Source organism: Triticum urartu, chromosome 2 (genome assembly GCF_003073215.2).
Source record: "Triticum urartu cultivar G1812 chromosome 2, Tu2.1, whole genome shotgun sequence".
NCBI lineage: Eukaryota > Viridiplantae > Streptophyta > Magnoliopsida > Poales > Poaceae > Triticum > Triticum urartu.
Genome location: NC_053023.1, coordinates 80,980,385 through 81,005,938, shown reverse-complemented (window position 1 = coordinate 81,005,938; position 25,554 = coordinate 80,980,385). Strand labels below are relative to the sequence as shown.

General features: G+C 43.8%; 1 protein-coding gene and 1 pseudogene across 1 annotated transcript; both read left to right on the top strand.

Moving 5' to 3' along the window:
• The first annotated feature begins 5,063 nt into the window (after window positions 1-5,063).
• LOC125535977 (39S ribosomal protein L45, mitochondrial-like) lies at window positions 5,064-11,465 on the top strand. Its single transcript, XM_048699059.1, has 12 exons — window positions 5,064-5,259; window positions 5,366-5,427; window positions 5,528-5,607; window positions 5,713-5,856; window positions 5,947-6,029; window positions 6,285-6,336; window positions 7,270-7,362; window positions 9,267-9,335; window positions 9,423-9,524; window positions 9,656-9,724; window positions 10,152-10,208; window positions 11,051-11,465. Exons 1-12 carry the CDS (start codon window positions 5,183-5,185, stop codon window positions 11,135-11,137), a joined length of 975 nt encoding a protein of 324 aa, XP_048555016.1. The 5' UTR covers window positions 5,064-5,182; the 3' UTR covers window positions 11,138-11,465.
• Window positions 11,466-13,015: 1,550 nt separating this feature from the next.
• Window positions 13,016-19,069, top strand: LOC125535976 (annotated as a pseudogene).
• Window positions 19,070-25,554: the final 6,485 nt, after the last annotated feature.

The following is a 25,554-nucleotide window of genomic DNA, read 5'->3' as shown; positions in this document are numbered from 1 at the left end:
ACTATCGAGTAGTCATCAGCTTTGCTCTGCCAGACGTTCTTAGCATCGTCAGTTGCATCAGCAGCAGGCCTGGCACCCAGCGGTGCTTCCAGGACGTAATTCTTCTGTGCAGCAATGAGGATAATCCTCAAGTTACGGACCCAGTCCGTGTAATTGCTACCATCATCTTTCAACTTTGCTTTCTCAAGGAACGCATTAAAATTCAACGGAACAACAACACGGGCCATCTATCTACAATCAAACATAGACAAGCAAGATACTATCAGGTACTAAGTTCATGATAAATTTAAGTTCAATTAATCATATTACTTAAGAACTCCCACTTAGAAAGACATCCCTCTAATCCTCTAAGTGATCAGGTGATCCAATTCAACTAAACCATAACCGATCATCACGTGAAATGGAGTAGCTTTCAATGGTGAACACCACTATGTTGATCATATCTACTATATGATTCACGTTCGACCTTTCGGTCTCAGTGTTCCGAGGCCATATCTGCATATGCTAGGCTCTTCAAGTTTAACCTGAGTATTCTGCGTGTGCAAAACTGGCTTGCACCCGTTGTAGATGGACGTAGAGCTTATCACACCCGATCATCACGTGGTGTCTGGGCACAACGAACTTTGGCAACGGTGCATACTCAGGGAGAACACTTTTATCTTGAAATTTAGTGAGAGATCATCTTATAATGCTACCGTCAATCAAAGCAAGATAAGATGCATAAAAGATAAACATCACATGCAATCAATATAAGTGATATGATATGGCCATCATCATCTTGTGCTTGTGATCTCCATCTCCGAAGCACCGTCATGATCACCATCGTCACCGGGGCGACACCTTGATCTCCATCGTAGCATCGTTGTCGTCTCGCCAATCTTATGCTTCCACGACTATCGCTACCGCTTAGTGATAAAGTAAAGCATTACAGGGCGATTGCATTGCATACAATAAAAGCGACAACCATATGGCTCCTGCCAGTTGCCGATAACTCGGTTACAAAACATGATCATCTCATACAAAAAAATTTAGCATCATGTCTTGACCATATCACATCACAACATGCCCTGCAAAAACAAGTTAGACGTCCTCTACTTTGTTGTTGCAAGTTTTACGTGGCTGCTACGGGCTTAGCAAGAACCGTTCTTACCTACGCATCAAAACCACAACGATATTTTGTCAAGTTGGTGTTGTTTTAACCTTCGCAAGGACCGGACGTAGCCACACTCGGTTCAACTAAAGTTGAAGAAACTGACACCCGCCAGCCACCTATGTGCAAAGCACGTCGGTAGAACTAGTCTCGCATAAGCGTACGCGTAATATCGGTACGGGCCGCTTCATCCAACAATACCGCCGAACCAAAGTACGACATGCTGGTAAGCAGTATGACTTATATCGCCCACAACTCACTTGTGTTCTACTCGTGCATATAACATCAACGCATAAAACCAAGCTCAGATACCACTGTTGGGGAACGTAGTAATTTCAAAAAAATTCCTACGCACACGCAAGATCATGGTGATGCATAGCAACGAGAGGGGAGAGTGTTCTCCATGTACCCTCGTAGACCGAAAGCGGAAGCGTTAGCACAACGCGGTCGATGTAGTCGTACGTCTTCACGATCCGACCGATCAAGTACCGAACGTACGACACCTCCGAGTTCAGCACACGTTCAGCCCGATGACGTCCCTCGAACTCCGATCCAGCCGAGTGTTGAGGGAGAGTTTCGTCAGCACGACGATGTGGTGACGATGTTGATGTTCTACCGACGCAGGGCTTCGCCTAAGCACCGCTACAGTATTATCGAGGTGGACTATGGTGGAAGGGGGCACCACACACGGCTAAGAGGTCAATGATCAATTGTTGTGTCTCTAGGATGCCCCCTACCCCCGTATATAAAGGATCAAGGGGGGTGTGGCCGGCCAAGGGAGAGGGCGCGCCAGGAGGAGTCCTACTCCCACTCGGCGTAGGACTCCCCCCTTTCCTAGTTGGATTAGGACTTGAGGGGGAAGGAGTGGAGGAGAAGGAAGGAAGGGGGGCGCCGCCCCCTCTCCTTGTCCTATTCGGACTAGGGGGGAGGGGCGCGCGGCCAGCCCTTGCCTCCTCTCCTCTCTTCTACCTAGGCCCACTAAGGCCCATTTGATTCCCGGGGGGTTCCGGTAACCTCCCGGTACTCCGGTAAAATCCCGATTTTACCTGGAACACTTCCGATAGCCAAACATAGGCTTCCAATATATCAATCTTCATGTCTCGACCATTTCGAGACTCCTCGTCATGTCCGTGATCACATCCGGGACTCCGAACAACCTTCGGTACATCAAAACATATAAACTCATAATATAACTGTCATCGTAACGTTAAGCGTGCGGACCCTATGGGTTTGAGAACTATGTAGACATGACCGAGACACGTCTCCGGTCAATAACCAATAGCGGAACCTAGATGCTCATATTGGCTCCTACATATTCTACGAAGATCTTTATCGGTCAGACCGCATAACAACATACGTTGTTCCCTTTGTCATCGGTATGTTACTTGCCCGAGATTCGATCGTCGGTATCTCAATATCTAGTTCAATCTCGTTACCGACAAGTCTCTTTACTCGTTCTGTAATACATCATTCTACAACAAACTCATTAGTTGCAATGCTTGCAAGGCTTAAGTGACGTGTATTACGGAGAGGGCCCAGAGATACCTCTTCGACAATCGGAGTGACAAATCCTAATCTCGAAATACGCCAACCCAACAAGTACCTTCGGAGACACCTTTAGAGCACCTTTATAATCACCCAGTTACGTTGTGACGTTTGGTAGCATACAAAGTGTTTCTTCGGTAAACCGGAGTTGCATAATCTCATAGTCATAGGAACATGTATAAGTCATGAAGAAAGCAATAGCAACATACTAAACGATCGTCTGCTAAGCTAACGGAATGGGTCATGTCAATCACATCATTCTCCTAATGATGTGACCCCATTAATCAAATGACAACCCATGTCAATGGCTAGGAAACTTAACCATCTTTGATCAACGAGCTAGTCAAGTAGAGGCATACTAGTGACACTCTGTTTGTCTATGTATTCACACATGTATTATGTTTCCGGTTAATACATTTCTAGCATGCATAATAAACATTTATCATGATATAAGGAAATAAATAATAACTTTATTATTGCCTCTAGGGCATATTTCCTTCACACACATCTAGGGGGAGCCCGTCTATATTTTAGAGATGTGGGGTTTGCTTATGTCCTATATTTTCCCCTTTGTGCAAATATCGTATTGTCATCAATCCACCAAAAAGGGGGAAATTGTAAGGGCATATTTATCCCTAAGGTGTTTTGATGATTGATGACAATGCTTTTGCGGACTAATCGTGTGCCTTGAGTATTTCAGACGTTTCATCACTAAGCACAAGACGGGTTATTTTTGTCCCCCTCAAAGACTATTGAAGACGGCGTTTGTCTATGTTTCTTTTCCGTGGATTTGAGTCGTAGGAAAGCCGTACTATTAAGAGGGGGTCCACTTTGGTAAGGCTAAGGTGGAATCAACACGTACACATCCTTTTCACACCCTCTGAGCCTTCTCGCTTCAATGGAGATTTCATTCCCTTTTTTATGAGTATGATTTGGTCCCAGCGGTAGTACCGCCTGTGGGTCCTCAGCTATAGTACCGCTGCGGTACCGGGCTCCTACCACGTCGACTCGAGGGGGTCGCCTATCGTGTCGGATTGTGCAGCACTATGAAGCGGTAGTAGAAGCGGTAGTACCGCTCGAGAGCGGTAGTACCGCCCTACCACCGCGACAGTACCACACTGGGTCTGTCTCCTGCTCATACGCTAGCCCTCCCAGACTGCACGACAGTACTGCAAGGGGGAGCGGTAGTACCGCTGGTCCCAGCGGTACTACCGCTGCCCCCTGTGGTAGTACCGCCCTCTGCGGGGCTGTTTTGGGGGGCAACGGTTGGATTGTCCCCCCCCCCCCTTTAAAAGGGGGTCTTCTTCTCCAAAGTTGACTCACCTCTTCCCCCAAAGCTCAATTATTGCTCCAAGCTTCATTTTCGCCCGATCTCTCTCCCTAGACAACCAAACTTGTTGATTTGCTCGGGTTTGGTTGAGAAGGCCCCGATCTACACTTCCACCAAGAGAATTTTGATTCTCCCACTAATCCCTAGTGGATCTTGTTACTCTTGGGTGTTTGAGCACCCTAGACGGTTGAGGTCACCACGGAGCCATAGTTCATTGTGGTGAAGCTTCGTGGTGTCGCTGGGAGCCTCCAATTAAGTTGTGAAGATTGCCCTAACCTTGTTTGTAAAGATTCGGTCGCCGCCTCCAAGGGCACCAATAGTGGAATCACGGCATCTCGCATTGTGTGAGGGCGTGAGGAGAATACGGTGGCCCTAGTGGCTTCTTGGGGAGCATTGTGCCTCCACACCGCTCAAACGGAGACGTACTTCCCCTCAAAGGGAAGGAACTTCGGTAACACATCCTCGTCTTCACCGACTCCACTCTTGGTTATTTCGTACCTTTACTTGTGCAAGCTTATATTGCGTTGCATCTTTTGCTTGCTTGTGTGCTTGTTGTTGTTGCATCATATATGTTGCTCACCTAGTTGCATATCTAGACAACCTAGTTTGATGCAAACTTTAAATTGATAAAGAAAAGGCTAAAAATTGTTAGTTGCCCCTATTCACCCTCCCTCTAGTCAACTATATCGATCCTTTCACTCGGCTTTAGCCATCGCTGGGTGGCCTACGGACCTGAATGTAATCTTTATTATTCTGGTGTTCTTTGTACTACATTGTCACTTGATTAATACTAGTAGATCGAAAGTTTTCCCACAAAATAAAAACCCGTGAAGGAATCCGGTGATTCGAAATTCATGCGAGAGTACTTTAAATCCGGTGAACCAAAGAGGTTTTTATTTAAGCAATAAAGAAAAATCCCCTGCAGGAAAGAAGAAGATGCGAGTGTATACCAAGGGAAACAATTACTACTTGCATTCCAGCCGTTGATTTGGCAACGGAGGGACGAAATCAGTTGATCATATCAAGTGGTTCCGCCGTTCTGTCAGTTCATTCTCTCGCCCCTTCCTAAACCCTCGCCGCCCAGTTCCGTCCCGCTCCTCGCACCTTCCCACCCCCGTCGCCGGCGCCGGCGCCGTCGCGGAGAAGAAACTTCGCCGATGTCTCTGGCCCGCCTCGGCCAGTCGCTGGTCCGCCGCCTCCACCGGCCTCTCCACCTGCCTGCAGCGCCGCTGACGTAACCCCTCGCGTCCTCCCCCTCCATTCCCCGTCCGGTCTAGATCTCGCTCTCCGCAATGTGAATCCGATAATTCTTACCCCCTTCCTTCTCGCTCCCGTTGCAGAGACCACCATGCCGCCGTTTCCCGTTCTTTAGCTCTGATCCACGCGAATACATCTGCAAGAGGTGAGCGACTGATATGGCTGCCTGCTGTTTGTTTCCCCCATCTTCCAGCTCCTCCACGGGCTTCATTTCAGTGATTTTTTTGTGTGCGTTTAATCTTTAGGGTTTTCAAGCTTAACATACAATGGCGGCGGCTTGATTGCTGGCAAGTTTGGAGGTCCGTCGCCTCTCCACGCTGTGCAGGTTTGTGTACTGAAGTTCACTTTTTTGGTGAATCCATAACGTCTTTTCCTACAAGGTCTGATACTTGATTTGGGTTACAAATTCGCGTTGGTTGCATTTCTGCAGGTTCTGGAGCTTGTAGTTCACCTAAATCATGCAAGACAAATGTCTTCAGGAGCTGTGGCACCGGCACCGGCAGGGCCAACGCCATCAGGAGCACCGGTGACGCCACCGTCAGTGTCCAAAGGCGTTCCTGTCCATGCTAAAAAGGTGCAAGCACATTGATTTTCCATTTTGATTCTTTTAAAGTTGGACAAGTATTCTGTTAACTGTAGTGCCTCTGTGTATATGTATGTGCAGGTTGGTTTGAAAGTTTTCACGATGAGCCCTGGTTTTGTTTATGAGCCATACTGTGTCCGGGAACCTATCCCGTTTTGGAAAAGGTTAAATTCCAGTGCAGATATTGACTCTCTGTAATTCATTTCTCATAGATCATTATGTATATGGTAGTCAATGACCTCTCTGGTTGCTGTGAGGAGGTTTTTCTTCGCAAAACCGATCCATCTATTAGTTGTCCAGGACTGACCATTTAAAATTGATGCCTAAGGTTCAAACTCAGTTTAATTGAATGCCCCATAACAAACTGCCCAATGCATGGTTAAATCTTCATCATCATAACTAATTTTTCTTTGACTTAGATTGTTTACACGAAGTGGCTGGACTAGAACAAAGGAGGATGTTATTCTGGAGGTACCAACTTTTTTGTCCTGGGAAACTGCTGTAATGAGAAATCGGGTTCCATTTTTAACTTGTTACTCCCTCCGTCCGAAAATACTTGTCATCAAAATGGATAAAAAGGGATGTATCTAAAACTAAAATACGTCTAGATACATCCCCTTTTATTCATTTTGATGACAAGTATTTCGGGACGGAGGGAGTACAATATTTCAAAATTTGTTATCTTGAAACTAATTTCAGTACTGTTACCCTACATGTTTAGAAATCTAAGATGTTACTTCTCATTGTTGGGAGCGCATTGGTTTTTGACTGCATTGACACCAATGCGCCAACATTGAGACAACCAAGTTCACTACTGCATGTTTAATTACCAGTCAGAATAATTCTTACATGAGAATAGAAAGACATGAGATAGTTACCATAACTCATGATATACTCTTGGATACAGGTGCATGCTACTGTGTTCTTTTCTATTTTAAAATTTCCATGTTACAATAATGATGTGTAATACTCCCTCCATTCCAAAATAGTGCGTCCGCGCTTTCCAAGGTCCAACTTTGACCATAAATTTAACCAACGAGACCAACTGCGGCGGGAGAAAAAAATATATAACTGAAAACTTCTTTCGAATACGAATTCACTGATATAATTTTTGCTCCCGCCGCAATCGGTCTTGGTAGTTAAATTTACGGTCAAAGTTGAAGCACGGGGATAGAGGAAGCACTACATTGTGGAATGGAGGGAGTACTACATAGGAGGAAACCGGTTTGGCCTTTTACTGATGGATATGTTTCCTACTTTTGATCCTCATCAATAATCTCTTTCTAGTATTTGCTTGCTCCCTGTGTTGATCTTAAGATATTTGACTTAATTAATGCAGTTTTTCTTTTGTGCTACCGTCTGTCGTGAATCATGTGTTGAGTAGTTGGGTTTTTTACTTGACAGATGAAGAATGCATATGCTGTGTCAAGGTTGAGGAAGAAAACCGGATATACCAAAAAACAATTCTACGATCAAGCGTTTAATATATACAAGGAGGTATGACACATTCATTACATGGAATTAAGTTGTACAAATTTTAAGGAGTTAGGTTGCATTGCCATGGGTTTAAGGTTTTCATGATTGGTGATCTAATAAGGGAAGATGAGATCATGAGAGTTGTTACTAGCAAAATATTGGTGATCTAATAAGTAAAATCACACTGCAGAATCCTTACCAGAGAAAATCATTTCTAAGGGGACTACCAAGTATTGTTGCATTTGAATGCTCTGTATAAACATCTGTCTGCAATCCCATTTCACCTACATAGATCCATATCAATATATGCTAGATTTGGTATGAACAATTGTGCTTGGGAACCAACTGTCGAAATTACTGATCTGTAGGCTTTATGGTTATGGGTCTTTGTTCCTAATGCTAGTTGCCAAACACTTCAAATACACTGTACTATTTATCTTTACTTTAAATGGGAGTTAGTGGTGAGTGCCTGGTGGTGTCACACCCCTCCTTTCCTCACATCCTGCATCCACGAATCTACAGTCCTCCTTCCAAATATTCAGCAGCGACATGTAGGCCCAATGTCCTCATGCTATATGACCTCATGACCATCTCATAGTTCTTTCCTTTATTTCCTTAACAAACTGAGCAACCTATGCAACTTCAACAAACCCAGGAAATCATTTGTAAAGTGTAAGAATTGAAACGGACAATTACTATTCTAAATGAAACAGGTTTATTTTTTAAGCATGAATATATTTGTGAAATCTGTAGCAACGCATGGGGCAATTAGCTATTTATAATAACAACCTTGGTTCTGATTATATTTTTTGTGGATGAGTTGCATGATTTGTCACAATGGTTTCAACTATCTGCCATACATCGATTGCTTAAAAAATACTCATGGCTACAGGTGAAACCCATAAGATCTCGCAACCAACTCATGGTTCTGGTACATGGATAGCAAGTTTCCAGGCACCCCTGTCCATAGCTAGCTCTTTGGTGATACTCCAATCCTTCAGGTCTCTCTTAACGGACTCCTCCCATGTCAAATTCGGTCTACCCCGCCCTCTCTTGACATTCTCCGCACACTTTAGCCGTCCGCTATGCACTGGAGCTTCTGGAGGCCTGCGCTGAATATGCCCAAACCATCTCAGACGATGTTGGACATCGATTGCATGTCCACCCAGTTTAATTCTTAGTTTGTCATGGACTACCTTCCAGTGACGTGATTTACTGAGATAAAAATATTTCTTCCTTCTATTTCCACCTAAGATTTCTTCTTTAATCAGTTATGTACGATTATTTCTTCTGGGTTTTGAAAGAATATGGTGTCCAGCCTTCTATACTCCCTCTGTTCCTTTATATAAGGTGTATTTATTTTTTGCTAAAATTTAACAATGCAAGGTATAATTCTTCTAATTCCCCAGAATTCAGCTTTTACCTTTCTACCACACCATACAGGCCAACCTCACCTAGAATAAAAATCACGTACAAGCCAATCTCATGTAAGAATCAGTTAGAAAACATATCTCTAGCCGTTATTTGGGAAAGAAGATCATGCGAGCCAACCTTCGAATCGTTAGTTAGGAAGAAAATCTGCGCGTCTAATCTTTACCGTGTGCATGGGCATGCAAGGCGAGCAGGAATTCTGCACACACGATCAAATTGCTGGATCCGGTCCACCTAATTGATTTACCTGCTGCTAACCACCGAATTAGCCAATGGCAATTTCGTCCTGAATTCTCTATATTTCCATGCTTTGGTCAGCTCGCCAAAAATAATACGTCTTAGTACCTTACATAAAGGGATGGAGGGAGTATTATTTAAAAGCCCTAATGCAAATTGAAGTGCTTACTGATATTTCTAGGCATGACGGGATTTGCATGACATGAATTAGTTCATGGAATAACCCTGTCTACATTGTTCCCTTTTCTTGGATCCAGGTTAACAAGCTTATGGCACAAGGAGACACATCATCTCTCCGGAAAGCTCTGACGGACAGGATGCATTCTGTAAGCTTTCACCTACTGAATTGATGTCAGATAATGTCTTGTGCGGGGCTTTGGTGTTCATTCTTTACTCTCTTCCTTTTCCTGAAGATTGTTAAAAATGAAATAAAGAGAAGAGAATCCAAGTGGAAATCTGTACACTTGGAATTGGTGGAGCCTGCTGTAAGCATAAAAACTTTGAGGGCTCGTATGGTAAGCTATCTGTTGTTTTTCTATCCTGTTAGCTCTAAAAGTCATCTTTTTCGTACATTTACATCTGTATGATGTATTGTCACGATTGAACCAAGCCAGTTGGTAACTGGTCAACTCTTTTTATTTTGCAGATTGGTCTTGATAAGAATGACCTTGACAAAGCTTTCATACAGCTTACGCTTGAGTTCGTCACTAAGCAGGTTTCATTCTGTAAAGTTCAAGTTTTTATGTGATGCAGTACAACTCAACTATATTTTGTTCCCTCCTTACTTTTAAATTGCTGACTGGATGTTGAACAAATTCATCTTTTTGGCTTTCTATCCATACCTATTATTTTTTCCAAAGGTTAGGTCAATCTTGTATGTCCAGCATGTATTTAAGTTCTAGTCTATGTCTTCACAATGAACATATTCACCTCTTCTTTTGAGAACACACATGTCAGACGTGTATGTTTTGATATTTATGTCTTCTTTCTCTAAACTCCATTACTTGCTATGATGTTCAGACTGTTGTAGTTGATACTAAGACCTTGTATTCTAGTCTAGCTACCATATTGTTACCAAGTATTTTGTTTCATGTTGAACTAGTATGCAGCACCCTTAACCATTTCAATTATATTTCCTGTAGAAATTTGAAGCCTATAATTCAAAAGGAGAGGTTGTGTCAGGGGACAAGTCAAAGGAGGTAAATTAAATGTCACATTATTTCGAAATTTGGTGTAAAATATGTGATATTAAAAGCATAAGCATATGGCTTTGCCCTCAAATGGCTTGCACTTTATTTTTGAAACGTTAATAGTTCCTCGTGCAATTTGCCAGTTTTATCCACAATATGTCTGCACATGCTCTTTACATTGCTTTAGTGGTACATCTATCATTACCTTAATATCATGTCACCTTTCTGTGATCAAGACGAAAGGGTAAAATATCAGGAAGAGTGTACACCTTTATCTTCTGGCCACTAGTTGTCCACCGACCGCTTGCTGACATTAAGTACACATGAGTCAAAGCAGGATCAACATTCCATATCGTTAGCATGCTGGAAGCCAGAATACAGATTGATGCTGAACGGAAACTACCGTATTTAGCCATGTACTACTCCCTCCGTTCCATAATTTGAACTAAAACCACGACAAGAATTATGGAATGGAGGGAGTAGCTAGTAATAGTTCATGATTTGGAAAATTACTGTATTTGGCCAAGTACCAGTCAATAACTAGTCCATGATTTTGTTGTCCATCACAATTGTGATTGCTATGCGACCTTATTAGGCAAGTGTGCTTCCTGAAGTATCTAGTTTGATATAATAACCTGTAAATCGATGTCTTTATATTAAATAGCTGCTTACAGCCAGGTATTTGAACATTGGGGGGCATTACCTTTACCTACATCCCACTGCTTTACCGATATCTGTAATATAATTTTATTGGGAGTACTAAGTAATACCTCTACGACAGTCGAACAGTTGGGCTTGCATGGCAAAACAATCTCCTGATGTATGTTTGGCATCTGCAAATCATTGTGTAGGTACTGGTGAAAGACATATGGGTGTTTGAAAGATCCCTTTTCCACCCTGGAGCATACTGGCGTTTGTGTGGGCGAATCACATTGTGATAATCTCTTGGTTCCTTCCTGAATGAGCTGAAGGATGGCTTTTGTTATGCACAGCAGTTTGAATAAATATTTTGCCCTGCCGCCCTTTTTTGCCTGTCTTAACTGATTGTCTAACGAAGATCTACAGACATGCTTATGTAGACAGGTTTTTCTTTTGTTCCTCGGGGAATTGTCAGCTGAAGATACAAGTCTTGTCCCACATTAGTTAGCGAAGCAACTTGGGCATACTGCATTTGGTGGTTTTATTTACTGTTACCAGATTTGTCTCCATTGTGGTAATTTTGATAGAACATTGCCAATAACTTCAGAGAACATACAGTATTGGTAATTTTTGCTAGTAAATTTATTTTCTACTCCCTCCGTTCCTAAATACAAGTCATTTTAGAGATTCTAATATGGACTACATACGAAGCAAAATGAGTGAATCTACACTATAAAATACGTCTATATTTATCCGTATGTAGTCCATATTCAAATCTCTAAAGACTTGTATTTAGGAACGGAGGGAGTACATAACAATGCAGGGACATGCATGGGGGACTATGATACAAAAACCTTATAGGTACAAATGAAATTTGATAAAAAAAAAACTATCTACTATTGGTGAACTTCTTTTATCTTGAAGTATCAATCACAGTACAACAAAACAAAAATGGTAGCTGCGCTTTCATGTACATGATGACTAATATACATGAGTTATGGTAATTTTGCTATATACAGGCCTGGTAACTTGCGTACAACAATGGTAATTGTGTATAGAACAAGATATTTGTAAATTATGCCTGGTAATTTGCCTCCCTGGTCATCCCTGGTAAAATCCCTGGTGAAATCCAACGCAACTGCCGTGGTAAATCCAAAAACAACTCCCCTGGAAAATTAAAGCTGCATGCCTAGTACTCCCTTTGTAAAGTTTACAGAGGGAGTACCTGCGATAGAGAGGGAGTACCTGTGATTTTGGGTCCATTCCTTTGTAAAGTTTACAGGTAATTTATGTAACATTATTTGGCAGGGATTTGTGTGCTGTTTGGGAAAATTTATCTAGACAACGTATTATTGCAGCAAGAGGGTAACTAAAAAACAGGAATGGACCCAAAATCATCTAGTCAGTTTGCTACATCATACCAGTAAAAAAATGGCACATCATCATACAGCAAAAGTGAAAGGGTTGGTGTTAATTAGTTTTATTCTTTTCAAAATATGTCCCCAAAAAATCACCACAAAAACTCCATCCCCCAAAATTAGCCAAGAAACTTCATCACTCGCTCAACCCCCTCCAAAGAAATCACATGAACACGTTGTCGAAAAAGCGCTGGATGTGTAACACCCCCCTTGCACACCAAGAAAACACAATATTCCATTCCCAAAATTGCCCCACGCGAACAACTACTACAACCGCTCCATTAAAAATCGACCGTGTCGAGCGAATCCCATTGCCTACCAGGACCCCAAGACCTCTCTCCTCCACAAAATCATGTGCGCCGATGAGGGGAACGGCAAACGACGCTGAGAAATAGAAACAGAGGATACACGAGGAGTATGCAAAATGGGCGCTCAGCTTCGATTTGTCGCCCTTGCCGCGAAGCCTTCGAGCACCGCCAGCAACCGCCCGCCGATTCCATCGCCGCAGAGGGGAATGGATATGAGGGGTGAGTGCGCACACTTTATAAAGCTCAAATAGCGCCCCTCTGGATATCAATTGAAGTCAATGCAATGGTTGCAAATAGCGGACGCACGATTGGTCCATTTCCTTTTTTACTCAGCACTCTAAGGCTAGCGAGCACACGCTTGCTCGCTAGTCCTGTCCTTAAATCAAAGAGGCCTTTTACAGTGAACCAATGAGGCCTTTATTCAAGTACCAAGCATGTCAAGCAAACAATTCGTTTGCATGATTGCATCCCAGCCGTTGATTTCACAATGGAGGGACGAAATCAGTTGATCATATCTAGTGACTAGTGGCTTATCGTTCTGTCAGTTAATTCCCTCTCCCCTTCCTAAACCCTCGCCGCCCACTTCCGTCCCGCTCCTCGCACCTCCCCAATCCCCGTCGCCGGCGCCGGCGCGGAGAAGAAACCCCGCCGATGTCTCTGGCCCGCCTCGGCCAGTCGCTGGCCCGCCGCCTCCACCGGCCTCTCCACCTGCCTCCACCGCCGCCGCCGTAACCCCCTCGTGTCCTCCTCCTCCATTTCCCGTTCGGTCTAGATCTCGCTCTCCACAGTGTGAATCCGATAATTCTTACCCTTCTCCTTCCCGCTTCCGTTGCAGAGATCACCATGCCACCGTTTCCCGGCCTTTCGCTCCGATCCACGCGAACACATGCGTAAGAAGGTGAGCTACTGATATGGTTTCCCCCTTTCAGTTCCCCTCCGAGCTTCATTTCAGTTATTTTATTGGTGGGTGCCTTTAATCTTTAGGCTTTGCAAGCTTAACATACAATGGCGGCGGCGTGATTTCTGGCAAGTTTGGAGGGCCGTCGCATGTCCACGCCGCGCAGGTTCGAGTACTCAAGTTCGCTTTTTTGGTGAATCTGCAACGTTTTTGCCTACAATGTCCGATATTCGATTCGGTTTACAAATTCACGTTGGTTGCATTTCTGCAGGTTCTAGAGCTTGTAGTCCACCTAAATCATGCAAGATCAATGTCGTCAGGAGCAGGAGCAGGAGCAGCCCCAAAACCACCATCCCTGTCCGAAGGCGTTTCTTTTGGTGGTTGCAAGGTGTGAGGGCATTAATTTGCCATTTTGATTCTTCTTAAGTTGGAGGAGTATTCTGTTAACTGCAGTGGCTCTGTGTATATGTATGTGCAGGTTGCTTTGAAAGTTGACATGCCGAGCCCTGGTTTTGTTTTTCAGCCATACCGTGCCCCGGAACCTATCCCACTTTGGAAAAGGTTGAATTCCAGTGCAGATGTTCACTCTCTATAATTAATTTGCCTTAGATCATTATGTATATGGTATTCAATGCCCTCTCTGGTTGCTGTGGGGAGATTTTTCTTCGCAAAACCGATCCATCTGTTAGTTGTCCAGAACTGGCCATTTAAAATTGATGCCTAAGGTTCAAACTCACAGTTCCTTTATTGAATGCCCCATAACAAACTTCCCCAGTGCATGATAAAATCTTTATCATCATCATAAGTTCATAACTATTATTTTTTGACTTAGATTGTTTACACCAAGTGGCTGGAGTAGAACAAAAGAGGATGTTATTCTGCAGGTACTGGCTTTCTTGACTGGGAAAACTGCTGCAACGAGAAATGAAGTTCCATTTTTTTCCTTGTTTCAATATTTCAACCTTTGTTATCTGGAGACAAATTTGAGTACTGTTACCCTTCATGTTTAGAAATCTAAGAGGTTACTTTCCATTGCTGGGAGCACATTGGTTGTTGACTGCATTGGCACCAATGCACCAACATTGAGAGAACCAAGTCACAATAGTTTTTATTTTCGTGTGAATAGAAGACACATGAGGTATTTATCATACTTTTAGAGTTGATTTTGATATACCCTTTGATATAGGTGCATGTTACTGTGTTCTTTTCTATTTTAAATTTCCATATTACAATAATGGTGCAATACCACATAGGAGGAAACCGTTTGGGCCTTTTACTGATGGATATATTGCTTACTTTTCATCCTCATCAATAATCTCTTTCTTGTATTTGCTTGCTCCCTGTGTTGATCATAAGATATTTGACTTAATTAATGCTGTTTTTCTTTTGTGCTACCGTCTGTCATGAATCATTTGCTGAGTTGTTGGGTTTTTTACTTGACAGTTCATGAATGCATTTACTGTGTCAAGGTTGAGGAAGAAAATCGGATATAACAAAAAACAGTTCCAGGAGCAAGCGTTTAAATATACAAGGAGGTAAGACACATTCATTACATGGAACTAAGTTGTATTCCCTCTGTAAACTAATATAAGACTTTTTAGATCACTCTTTAGTGATCTAAAACGTCTTATATTGGCATGGGTTTAAGGTTTTCATGGTTGGTGATCTAATAAGGGAAGATGAGATCATGAGAGTTGTTACTTGCAAAATATTAGTATGAAACCCAAACAAGTAAAATCACACTGCAGAATCCTTACCAGAGAAAATCACTGCTAAGGGGACAACCAAGTATTACTGCATTTGAATGCTCTGTATAAACATCTGTCTGCTTTCCCATTTCTCCTACATAGATCCATATCAATATATGCTAGATTTGTTACAAACTGTTGTGTTCGCGAACCAAATTTCGAAATTACTGATGTGTGGGCTTTATGGTTATGGGTCTTTGTTTCTAGTGCTAGTTGCCAAACACTTCAAATACACTGTACTATTTATCTTTACTTTAAATGGGAGTTAGTGGTGAGTGCCTGCTGGTGTCATACCGCCCCTTTTCTCACCTCCCCCATCCACAAAACCACAGTCCCTCTCCTTCCAAATATTCGGCACTAACATGTAGGCCCAATGTTCTCACGCTAAACAACCTCATGATATTCTCATAGTTCTTTCCTTTATTTCCTTAACAAACTGAACAACCTCTGTAACTTCAACAAACCCAAGAAATCATTTGTAGAAGTGTAAGCATTCAAACAGACAACTATTATTCAAAATGAAACAGGTTTGTTTTTAGCATGAATATATTGGTGAAATCTGTAGCAACGCATGGGGCAATTAGCTAGTTATAATAACAACCTTGGTTCTGATTATGTTTTTTACGAGAGAGTTGGGTTAGCACCGATTGAAGAGAAGCTTGTCCAACATCGTCAGAGATGGTTTGGGCATATTCAGCGCAGGCCTCCAGAAGCTCCAGTGCATAGCGGACGGCTAAAGCGTTCTGATAATGTCAAGAGAGGTCGAGGTAGACCGAATTTGACATGGGAGGATTCCATAAAGAGAGATCTGAAGGATTGGAGTATCACCAAAGAACTAGCCATGGACAGGGGTGCGTGGAAGCTTGCTATCCATGTGCCAGAACCATGAGTTGATCGCGAGATCTTATGGGTTTTACCTCTAGCCTACCCCAATTTGTTTGGGACTAAAGCCTTTTTTTGTTGTTGTTGGTTCTGATTATATTTTTGTGGTTGAGTTGCATGATTTGTCAGTGGTTTCAACTATGTGCCATAGAGCGATTGCATGCCCACCCAGTTAATTCTGAGTTTGTCATGGACTTCCTTTCAATGACATGATTTACTGAGATAGACATTTTCCTCCTTTTATTGCTATCTTACAATTGTTCTTTAATCAGTCAAGTTCGATTATTTCCTCTGAGTTTCGAATGAAAATGGTGTCCAGTCTTCTATATTATTTTCAAAGCGGTAATGCAAATTGAAGTGCTTACTGATATTACCAGGTATGATGGAATTTGTATGACATGAATTATTTCGTGGAATAACTCTCTCTACATTGTTCACTTTCCTTGGATTCAGGTTAACAAGCTTATTGCACGAGGAGACATACCATCTCTCCAGAAAGCTCTGACAGATGCTATGCATTCTGTAAGCTTTCACCTACTGAATTGATGTCAGACAATGTCTTTTGTGGGGCTTGCCGTTTATTCTTTCCTCTCCTTTTTTCTGCAGACTGTCAAAAATGAAATAAGGAAAAGACAATCCAAGTGGAAATCTGTACACTGGGAACTGGTGGAGCCTGCTGTAAGCATAAGAACTTTGAAGGCTCGTATGGTAAGCTATCTGTTGTTTTTCTATTATGTTAACTCTAAAAATCATCTTTTGTAAACATTTACATTTGTATACTGCATTGTCACGATTGAGCCAAGTCAGTTGGTAATTGGTCAAGTCTTGTTTATTTTGCAGATTGCTCTTGATAAGAATGACCTTAACAAAGCTTATGTACAGCTTACGCTTGAGTTCATCACTAAGCAGATTTCATTCTGTAAAGCTCGAAGATTTTTTTTTTGTGATGCAGTACAGCTCAACTATATTTTGTCTCTTCTCTACTTTTAAATTGCTGGCTTGATGTTGAACAAGTCCACCTTTTTGGCTTTCTGTCCATACCTATTATTTTTTCCAAAGGTTATAGGTCAATCTTGTATGCCCATCATGTATTTAAGTTCTAGTCTCTGTTTTCCCAATGAACATATTTCACCTCTTTCGTTTGAGAACACGCATGACAGACGTATATGTTTTTTGATACTTATGTCTTCTTTCTGTAAAACTCCATAACTTGCTGTGATGTTCAGATTGTTGTTCTTGATACCAAGACCTAGTTTTCTAGTCTAGCTACCATGTTGTTATCAAGTAGTTTGTTTCATGTTGAACTATAGTATGTAGCATTGAACTGCCACTTCACCCTGTTCGCATGTAGTGTTTTGTATTTGTAACTTTGTATATAAGTCCGCTTGACTGCCTACACAGTTTAGAGGGTATGTCCCCAAGACCTTTGAAGAAAATGCTATGTGTTCTTTTCTCTTTTTTCTACAACACTGATGTCTAAGTCATTCGAAGAAGGCAGATATTTTGATATGACTTAATATCAACGATCTGTAATATTTAAGCATCAAAAGCCATGCAGTGTAAAATGTCTACTAACGTAAGGTTCAGTGATAATAGTAAGTTTACTTTGTTAATCATTGTATTATTAGGGTATCCATATGTTTCTTTTGTTTGATCACACTGCATTATTAGGCTGTGTCTGTTTCTCGTTTTTTTGTCTTTTGTGCTACTAGTAGATGGCTTGTTTGCTACCATGGGTATGCAGTATATATTATTCTGTCCTTGTATGTGTACCCCTTGACTATTGCAATTATATTTCCTGTAGAAATTTGAAGCCTATAATTCAAAAAGAGAGGTTGTGTCAGGAGACAAGTCAAAGGAGGTAAATTAAACATGTCAGATTATTTCAAGTACTTTCTTTTCGAAATGTTAGTAGTTCCTCGTGCAATTTTGTCCACAGTATGTCCTCTGCACATGCCTTTACATTGCTTTAGTGGTACATCTACCATTACCTAAATATCAAGTAACATTTCTGTGATCAAGACCAATAGATAAAATATCAGGAAGACTGTACACTTCTATCACCTGGCCACAGGTCACCCACTGACTGCTTGCTGGCATTAAGTACACATGAAGTCAAGGTTGGATCAAAATTCCATATGGTTGCGTGCTGCCGGCCAGAATATAGATAGACGCTGAACAAAAAATACCATATTTGACCAAATACTAGCTAGTAACTAGTTCATGATTTTGAAAACTACTGTATTTAGCCAAGTATCAGTTAATGACTAGTTTATGATTTAATTGTCTGCCCCAATTGTTATTACCATGCGAGCTTTACTAGATTGACTAAAACTGATCGAAATCCACCTTATTAGGCAAGTATGTTTCACTTCCTGAACCCAATGTATCTAATTTGATAGCTGCTTAAGGCCAGGTAACTGAACATTTGGGTCACATCACTTTACCGACATTCCGCTGCTTTCTGTTTCTGTAAATTCCATGAAAATAAAGTAGAGAAAATATATTACTTGGTTGCACCCGTCCTTCCCATTGCATGATGTATCGCGCGGAAGTTATATTAGAATCCTGTCGAAACTTGGGTCAATTTTTTTTCTTGTCTGTTTGTTATATCAAGCAGTGGTGTGTTTATTACCTTTACGACGATCGAATGATCAGGCTTACATGGCTAAGCATTCTCCTGATGTACGTTTGGCATCTGTGAATCATTGTGTCAGGTGCTGGTGAAAGACATATGGGTGTTTGAAAGATCCCTTTTCCACCCTGTAGCGTACTGGCGTGTGTGTGCGCGAATCACGCTGTGATAATCTCCTGGCAAGTACATTCCATCCCGCATGAGTTGAGTGATGGATTTTATTATGCACAGTAGTTTCAATAAATAACAAGATCTCTAGACACAGACAGTAATGGTAGGTTATCTCTTGTTCCTTGGGGAATTGTCAGCTGAGCTGAAGATAAAGGTTGGGTAAGTAAGTAACCTGGGCTTGTTGCCTTGGGAGGGTTTCTTTACTGTTGCCAGATTTATTTCGATTGCGGTAACAAGCTTCTTGTAATTTTGTAGCTCAGTCCGCCTGGTGTGCTGTTACGCTCTTTGACTGCTGCTCTAGTTTCTTTTCCGCTCCCGTAAGGCAGTAAGCCGCGCCAAATTCCATATAATCATCCTGTGGAACTCGGCGCTTGATTTTTCCGAGACGTCGTTTTGTGGGGAACCAGTTGAGCATTTTGCCATGGAATGTTTGCCATCCTTCTTCTGTAGTGCATTCATTTCTGTCATGCCGTGCTGGAACCTGGAAGTTTGCCTTGGGTGCTCATAGGTGCCCTGTATGTATTCCGCGGTATCATCTACACTCTAGAATCCCTGATGGGCGTCATGGTACCGTTGCACCATCTGCCATTTCTGGAAAGCAGAATATGATGTGGATAGAGTAGCCATCACGGGGAACTCCGGAATTTCAAAATATTTGCTCGATATTATGTACAGTTCCCCGGGAAATTCAGTTCATTCCTCTGTCGTGCGCCAGCCGCTGGGGTGCGCGCGACGACACTTGGCAACAGCAAGCAGCTGGCTGGCTGGCTGAGCCGCCTCGAAGCAGCCTGATGCTTGATGTTATTCTACTGCTCCCATGTTTTATCTTCCAACCGAAACGGCCATAATCTAAAGCCGTAAGTTGTCAACCTATGCATACGCTCAGCGATGATGCTTGAGAAGCTGACTTTGGGTGGCGGCTGCTAGATGAGTTGGTTAGTTAAGCGAGCGAGGTCCCGATCAAGAGATGGATGCATGGCATCACCGTATCTCCCCTCTCGTGCAGTGTCAACGGGGGAGGGGTGGCGGCATGGAAACCGAATGTCGTCGCCGCGTCATTCCTGCGTGTCGCCGCGGTAACCAGCTGTCAGCCCAACGCCGCGGCACGCGATGACAGCAGTTTGCAGTACTACTTGATATCTTTGCTAAACTAACTGAACTTGATTGGGACTGCGGTGTATGCAGTACTACTAGTACTTGATAACACCAAGTGTCAAAAGAAAATGTTTATCGACGCAGCCGCCCCCCGGGATATGACGACGTGATAGTTAAAGACTGGCGGGAACGGATCGAGCCGGGCTGTTGCTCTTGCCTGGATCGCCAGCGGGAGGTGAAACTTGGTCTGTGTTTTGATGCTGGGGAAAATGCTTTGCATGTTCTTATAATTACGGAAGAAATTACCCCCTTTGTCCTAAAATAAGTGTCGCGACTTTTGTTCAAATATTTCGCATGTTTAAAAAAAATAGTAGCTCGTGCAGGATATATTAGCGCTTTTCCGATTGATTTAGTCCCTACGTAAATCATGAACAAGGCAACAAGAGTATGAATTTCATATTGAAATCTAAACATGTGGGCCCGGACAGAACATAGGACCAGGGCATCTATGAACACAACATACCAGGCTAGCACATGAATGAGTAAGTAGGGGATGAAAGAATCATATCCTCCCGTCGGCCAGGCTTCGTCTGCGGTGACAACAGCGGCTTCGTCCGCGGCCTTCTTCTTGGTGGCGTCATCTTCGATCATGTCATCGGGGAAGTATTTGAAACAGTGGATGAAGATGAGGACGAACTAAGAGCGGTTGGGCCGAGACGCTCCTCAAAAACCTTATCACCCTTCTCCAGGTGCAGGATCGCAAATGACAGAGTTCCGAAGGCCTGCTGTCCTGACTGGCCATGCACGTGGTCGATGGGATGGAGCTCCAGAAGTGGCACAAAGAGATTAGTCCGAGATTAGTCAAGGGTTTCTGCCCGGCAAACATATAGCGCAGGCATGGCATAGCTTCGAGCTCAGCTTTCCTCATTCACGAAACACGAGACGCACGCGCGAGGGGTTGAGGCGTGGCGTGGCAGACGGTGGAGTGCATGAGTACCAAGCTCTCATTGGAAGAGGAAGAGCAACTCCTAGAACATCTCTAGCAGACCCTTTAAAACTACAAACTATAAAACTGAAATAAGGGTCGAAGAAAGACATTTTAAGGGTCCATTTTAGTTACGGCTGAACAGATACTGTAAAAACAAACTATAAAACCGGGATAAGAGCTCCTCCTTCCAGCCTAGCCGGTGCCGCCCCTTCCCCCGTCCGGCCACGCCGGTCGCGCCTAGCCCCGTCGGCCGTTGCCCGTCGCCTGTTTGTCGTGCCCCGTCAGCTGCCAGTCGTGCCTTGTCCCCGCCGGCCATGCCCCGTCGTCACGCGGGCCGCACGTCATCCTCGCCGGCTGCGCCCCGTCGTCACGCGGGCCGCGCCCAGCCCCGCCACTGTGCCCCGTCATCATGTCGGCCGCGTCCCGTCGCCTGCCGGCCATGCCCCCTCGCCCGCCGACTGCGCCCTGCTCCGTTGTCGGCCGGGCCAGGAGGATTCCGGCGGCTAGGCTGAGCTCACAGGAGGCCACGGCGAGGTCGGGCTTGTCCAATTCGATCCGCTGGCGATTGATTCCGGCGTCCAATGGCCTTTCCAGGTGTGCGGTGACGAATTATGGCGAGTTTCGGGCGGATTCCGGCAAATTTCGCGGCGGCGTGTTTGCTCCGACGAGGTTTGACCGGTATACGCCCCCCCCCCTCCGTTTGGCCTTCCAACCTTCAAACACAAGGGTCTCGGGTGTGGATTTTTGGTGCCCTTTAAAAATTATACGGGTTGGACCACTTTTACGGTTTCTGTTTTGGACACTTTTTTCGACAAAGACCATAAACGCAAAAATTATAAGGGTTTGACCACTTTTAAGGGGTCTACTAGAGATATACACGCCGACGACATGCATATAGAAGGGACGAGAGACTGGATTTAGGACTATACACGGGCGAGTGGGGGTTTTCAGTGAAGGAGATGAATAGAGACGGCGAAGTTGATGGGACTATACTGTGACATCCTGAATTTTAGCCCTTTCTTTTTCTTTTGGATTTCTTTGAATTTTTATTTGAAATTTCTTTTCTGTGGTTATGTGGCCTTTAAGCTTTGGAAGAATATCTCTTCTTACTCTCCCTAGTGGCTTGTCAATCTCAAATCCATCCCAGGATCATGTCATTTCCATCTTAGCCCAATTCCAATATTTATTTTTTGGGAACATTTCTTTTGCTATTAAAGGAATAATCCTTTTTGTCCAGGTTGTGAAGCAACCTACATTTCTGCATTCCCAAAATTCCCACAATATTCTCGCTCTTACAAAGGGGTCTCAACTCTTCTCAACTTGTGAGGTGATACTAAACTTTCCCATCATGCCATGCATCCTCATGGGACTTGGAGATTAACCAGGAATTATTGATTATACGATCCCAAAACCCATTTATAATCCAACAGCTCGTACCTTCAAAGTGATTTGAACATGTGTTTTACAAAAAAGGAAGAAGCGATTCATAAAGAAAAACACTAGCTCGTTTCTTCAAAGTGATTCATGCTCACTTGTCTCCTGAAAAAAGAAAAGACAAAAGAAAATGGACACAAATATCCAATGAACGTCAGATTTTTAGGCATGACAAATCAGATGTTTTTCATGACAAATTATGTCCGTCGTCCAGTTCATTTTTTTTTGCCTGAAAATTGTCATGCTTGCAAACTAAATTTGCTATCATCGCACCAATATAAATTGCCATGAAAAATGTTCGATTTGTAGCATTTGCGAAAGAAAATTGCCTCTGGCTATTTGACTTGAAACCCCGTCGCCGCTGGCAGAGACGATGCACGCACGCACCCCTCGTCACCGAGACATCTGTGCCGCGTCTACGTGGTGGCGCGCAGTCTGCTACGCCAGACGTTTTGTATCTACGTGGAGTAGAAAATGGATGAAAGAAGAAGTCGCGCAGTCTGCTACGCCACTCTTTTCTTACTACATGTATGTATGTACGCATGCTAGTAGAATTTTTCCACAGAAGAGCGACGACTCGTGACCGTCGTGAGGTGTGTGAGAGCGACGCGCGCCCTCCCGCTCGCTCGCTCCCGGCGGAAACACGGTACTGATGGAGCCGTGTTTCGACGCGAGAAAGTATTGGCAGACGGCTATGGCACAGTAGAGTGGCAGCTGGAGTGCTGGACGGATCCATGGAAGATCGGGCGGCGCGTCACTTTGGCGGATAAACAAAACGGCACGAGAACCTGGCGTCAATAGGAAACCCCGATTCGTTCGTCATCTGATCTCTGATGGTAGTAGCAGACAGAGACGCAGCCCTCCCTGAAAGCAACCGCTCTACGTACGTCTGCACTCTGCAGCCAGGTGTCCCCCATCTGAACTAACGATCCCAAGACAAGGAAATCACGTAGCTGTATGCAAGATTGTGAAAGAAGAGGAACAATTGGAGGGAGACCAACACCTGGCTAGCAACCGATCCATACAGTACAGTATGCAAATGCAGCGCAAGGGAGCCCAACCGATCTAATTCTAAAAGCGTAGTGCTACTGGTATTTTTGTCCAGACAGGCGACAGGAGGCGAGCGTGAGGCACTCGACATGGAGAGAGACAGGATGCCGACCGGCGCGACCTGTATCCGTGCCTTTTGCGGTGCCTGCGGGGGGCACGGACAGCAAGCCAACAAGGGAGAGAGAGAGAGAGACCCAAATCCATATGCCCTGCGCTGCGCCACCCTCCCATATCCCCATGTCAACTTGCCCTTGCGCCCCACGCCCCCCCAAAACGCCTGGCCAAAGAAAATAATTCAGGGCAGGCAAAAAGGCTCTAGTACCACATTTGTTTTTCGCCAAAGTTCATGTGTGTGCTCCATGTTTTTGGCATACTTTTGTTCACGTTAATCAAATCGTCCCTTTTCCTTTGTTCCTAGCCATGTTTCGACCGTGTCCCATCCTCCCATCCATCCATCCTGATCCAGGTCCACACTCGCGACCGCCAAAAGAACCGTGGGAACACAAACCAGATACTGCCCACAAAAGATGCGGTGCAAAAGCTACTACTCACCTTTGACGAATTACTAGAGGCATTGACGGCTCACGGCTGCTTCAAGAAATTAACCGGCCGTCCGTCCGTCCGTGTTGTTGACTTACTGTCATAGGCAATCATGCCATGGGTTTACTTGTTAGTTAAAGGGTAGTACCATCTTTTATACCGGAATGTTTTTCCCTTCATTCTTCTCCGTGCTTTCGGTACCGGCGGTGATGGGCGTATAAACTTTGCGACTTTTCCTTCATTTTTATCCGTCAAAAATCCTACACTTACGGATAGCAAGCCACGGAGGGAACGCACGGGAATATGTGTCCCGACTAATTTCCCTCCCCTTCCCCCTGATTTCAACTGTGGTCCTCTCTGATTTTCAATGAACCGTTGCCTGGTCTGCCCATAGGTTGTCATCCGTGAATTTGTGTCCGTAAGTTTAGCAAAACTCTTTATCCGTGTACCTAGAATTGACTGTGGCGAGCGTACAAACTGTGTGTGTGTGTGTGTGTGTGTTTTGCTTTCTTCTTACCTGTTTTTCGGAGTCGATAGTACCACTTCAAGAAATTAACCGTCTAAGTTATTGACATTGTCAGTCATACAATCGCTAAGATGGATTAGAGGGTAGACGATATAGCCTACAATTCCTACATGATGCTTACTACTACTACTACTACTACTACTACTACTACTACTACTACTACTACTACTACTACTACTACAAAAGATGAGGTGGAAGAGCTACTCACCTTTTTTTTGAGGGCTAATGGCAGGTGCTTTGCCTTTTCATTTTAGTTCAGGAATTTACAAGGGAAAAAGTCTGAAGCCCTAAGGCAGATAAAAAAGATAAAGATACAGCAGATATACAAAGCTAAGGCCTTACGTTGGCCATGTCCAAGTATGCTAAGTCAGACTTGGCTAAGCAAGCCACCATATCAGCAGTTGAAGACAGGTTTTGGAATATTCTTCGGTTTCGCTCATTTCAAATATTCCAGGCAAAGTATAGCGCAGCTGCTGCCTTTTTCTGCTGCCCATAGGCAAAACTGCTCCAACAGGTTACTCACCTTTGACGACTTATCACCACCAGCATCATGAGCACACGAAATTAACCGTCCAAGCTGTTGACCTTGACCGTGTCAATCGTAGAATGTTGTTCCACTCGGCCCTAACCATGTTTCCAGAACCGGCCGGCGGCCACGAGTGTGGAAACTAATGCGGTTTTCGCTTGCTCCTTGACCTTGACCTATTTTCGATCGGAATATATTTGTGATGAGTGGTGCATGCTTTGTGTTTTTCTTTTCTTTTCATTTCTCGTGCCTTTTCCGGAGTTGGTAGCGATGAGTGCGCAAACTTTGCGACGTACGTGATGGAGTTTTTTCACCGCCTCCGTCAACTTTGCGACGTGATGGAGTTTTTTCACGGCCTCCGTCGTCAATTTCGCGTGACACCACCACCAAAAACCACCGGAGTGGCCGATGAGGCGGGCATCGACCGCCGTTAATCCACACCCGATTAACTTTAACCTCCATCGCACCATACGCACACGCACACCTGGATTTGCAGC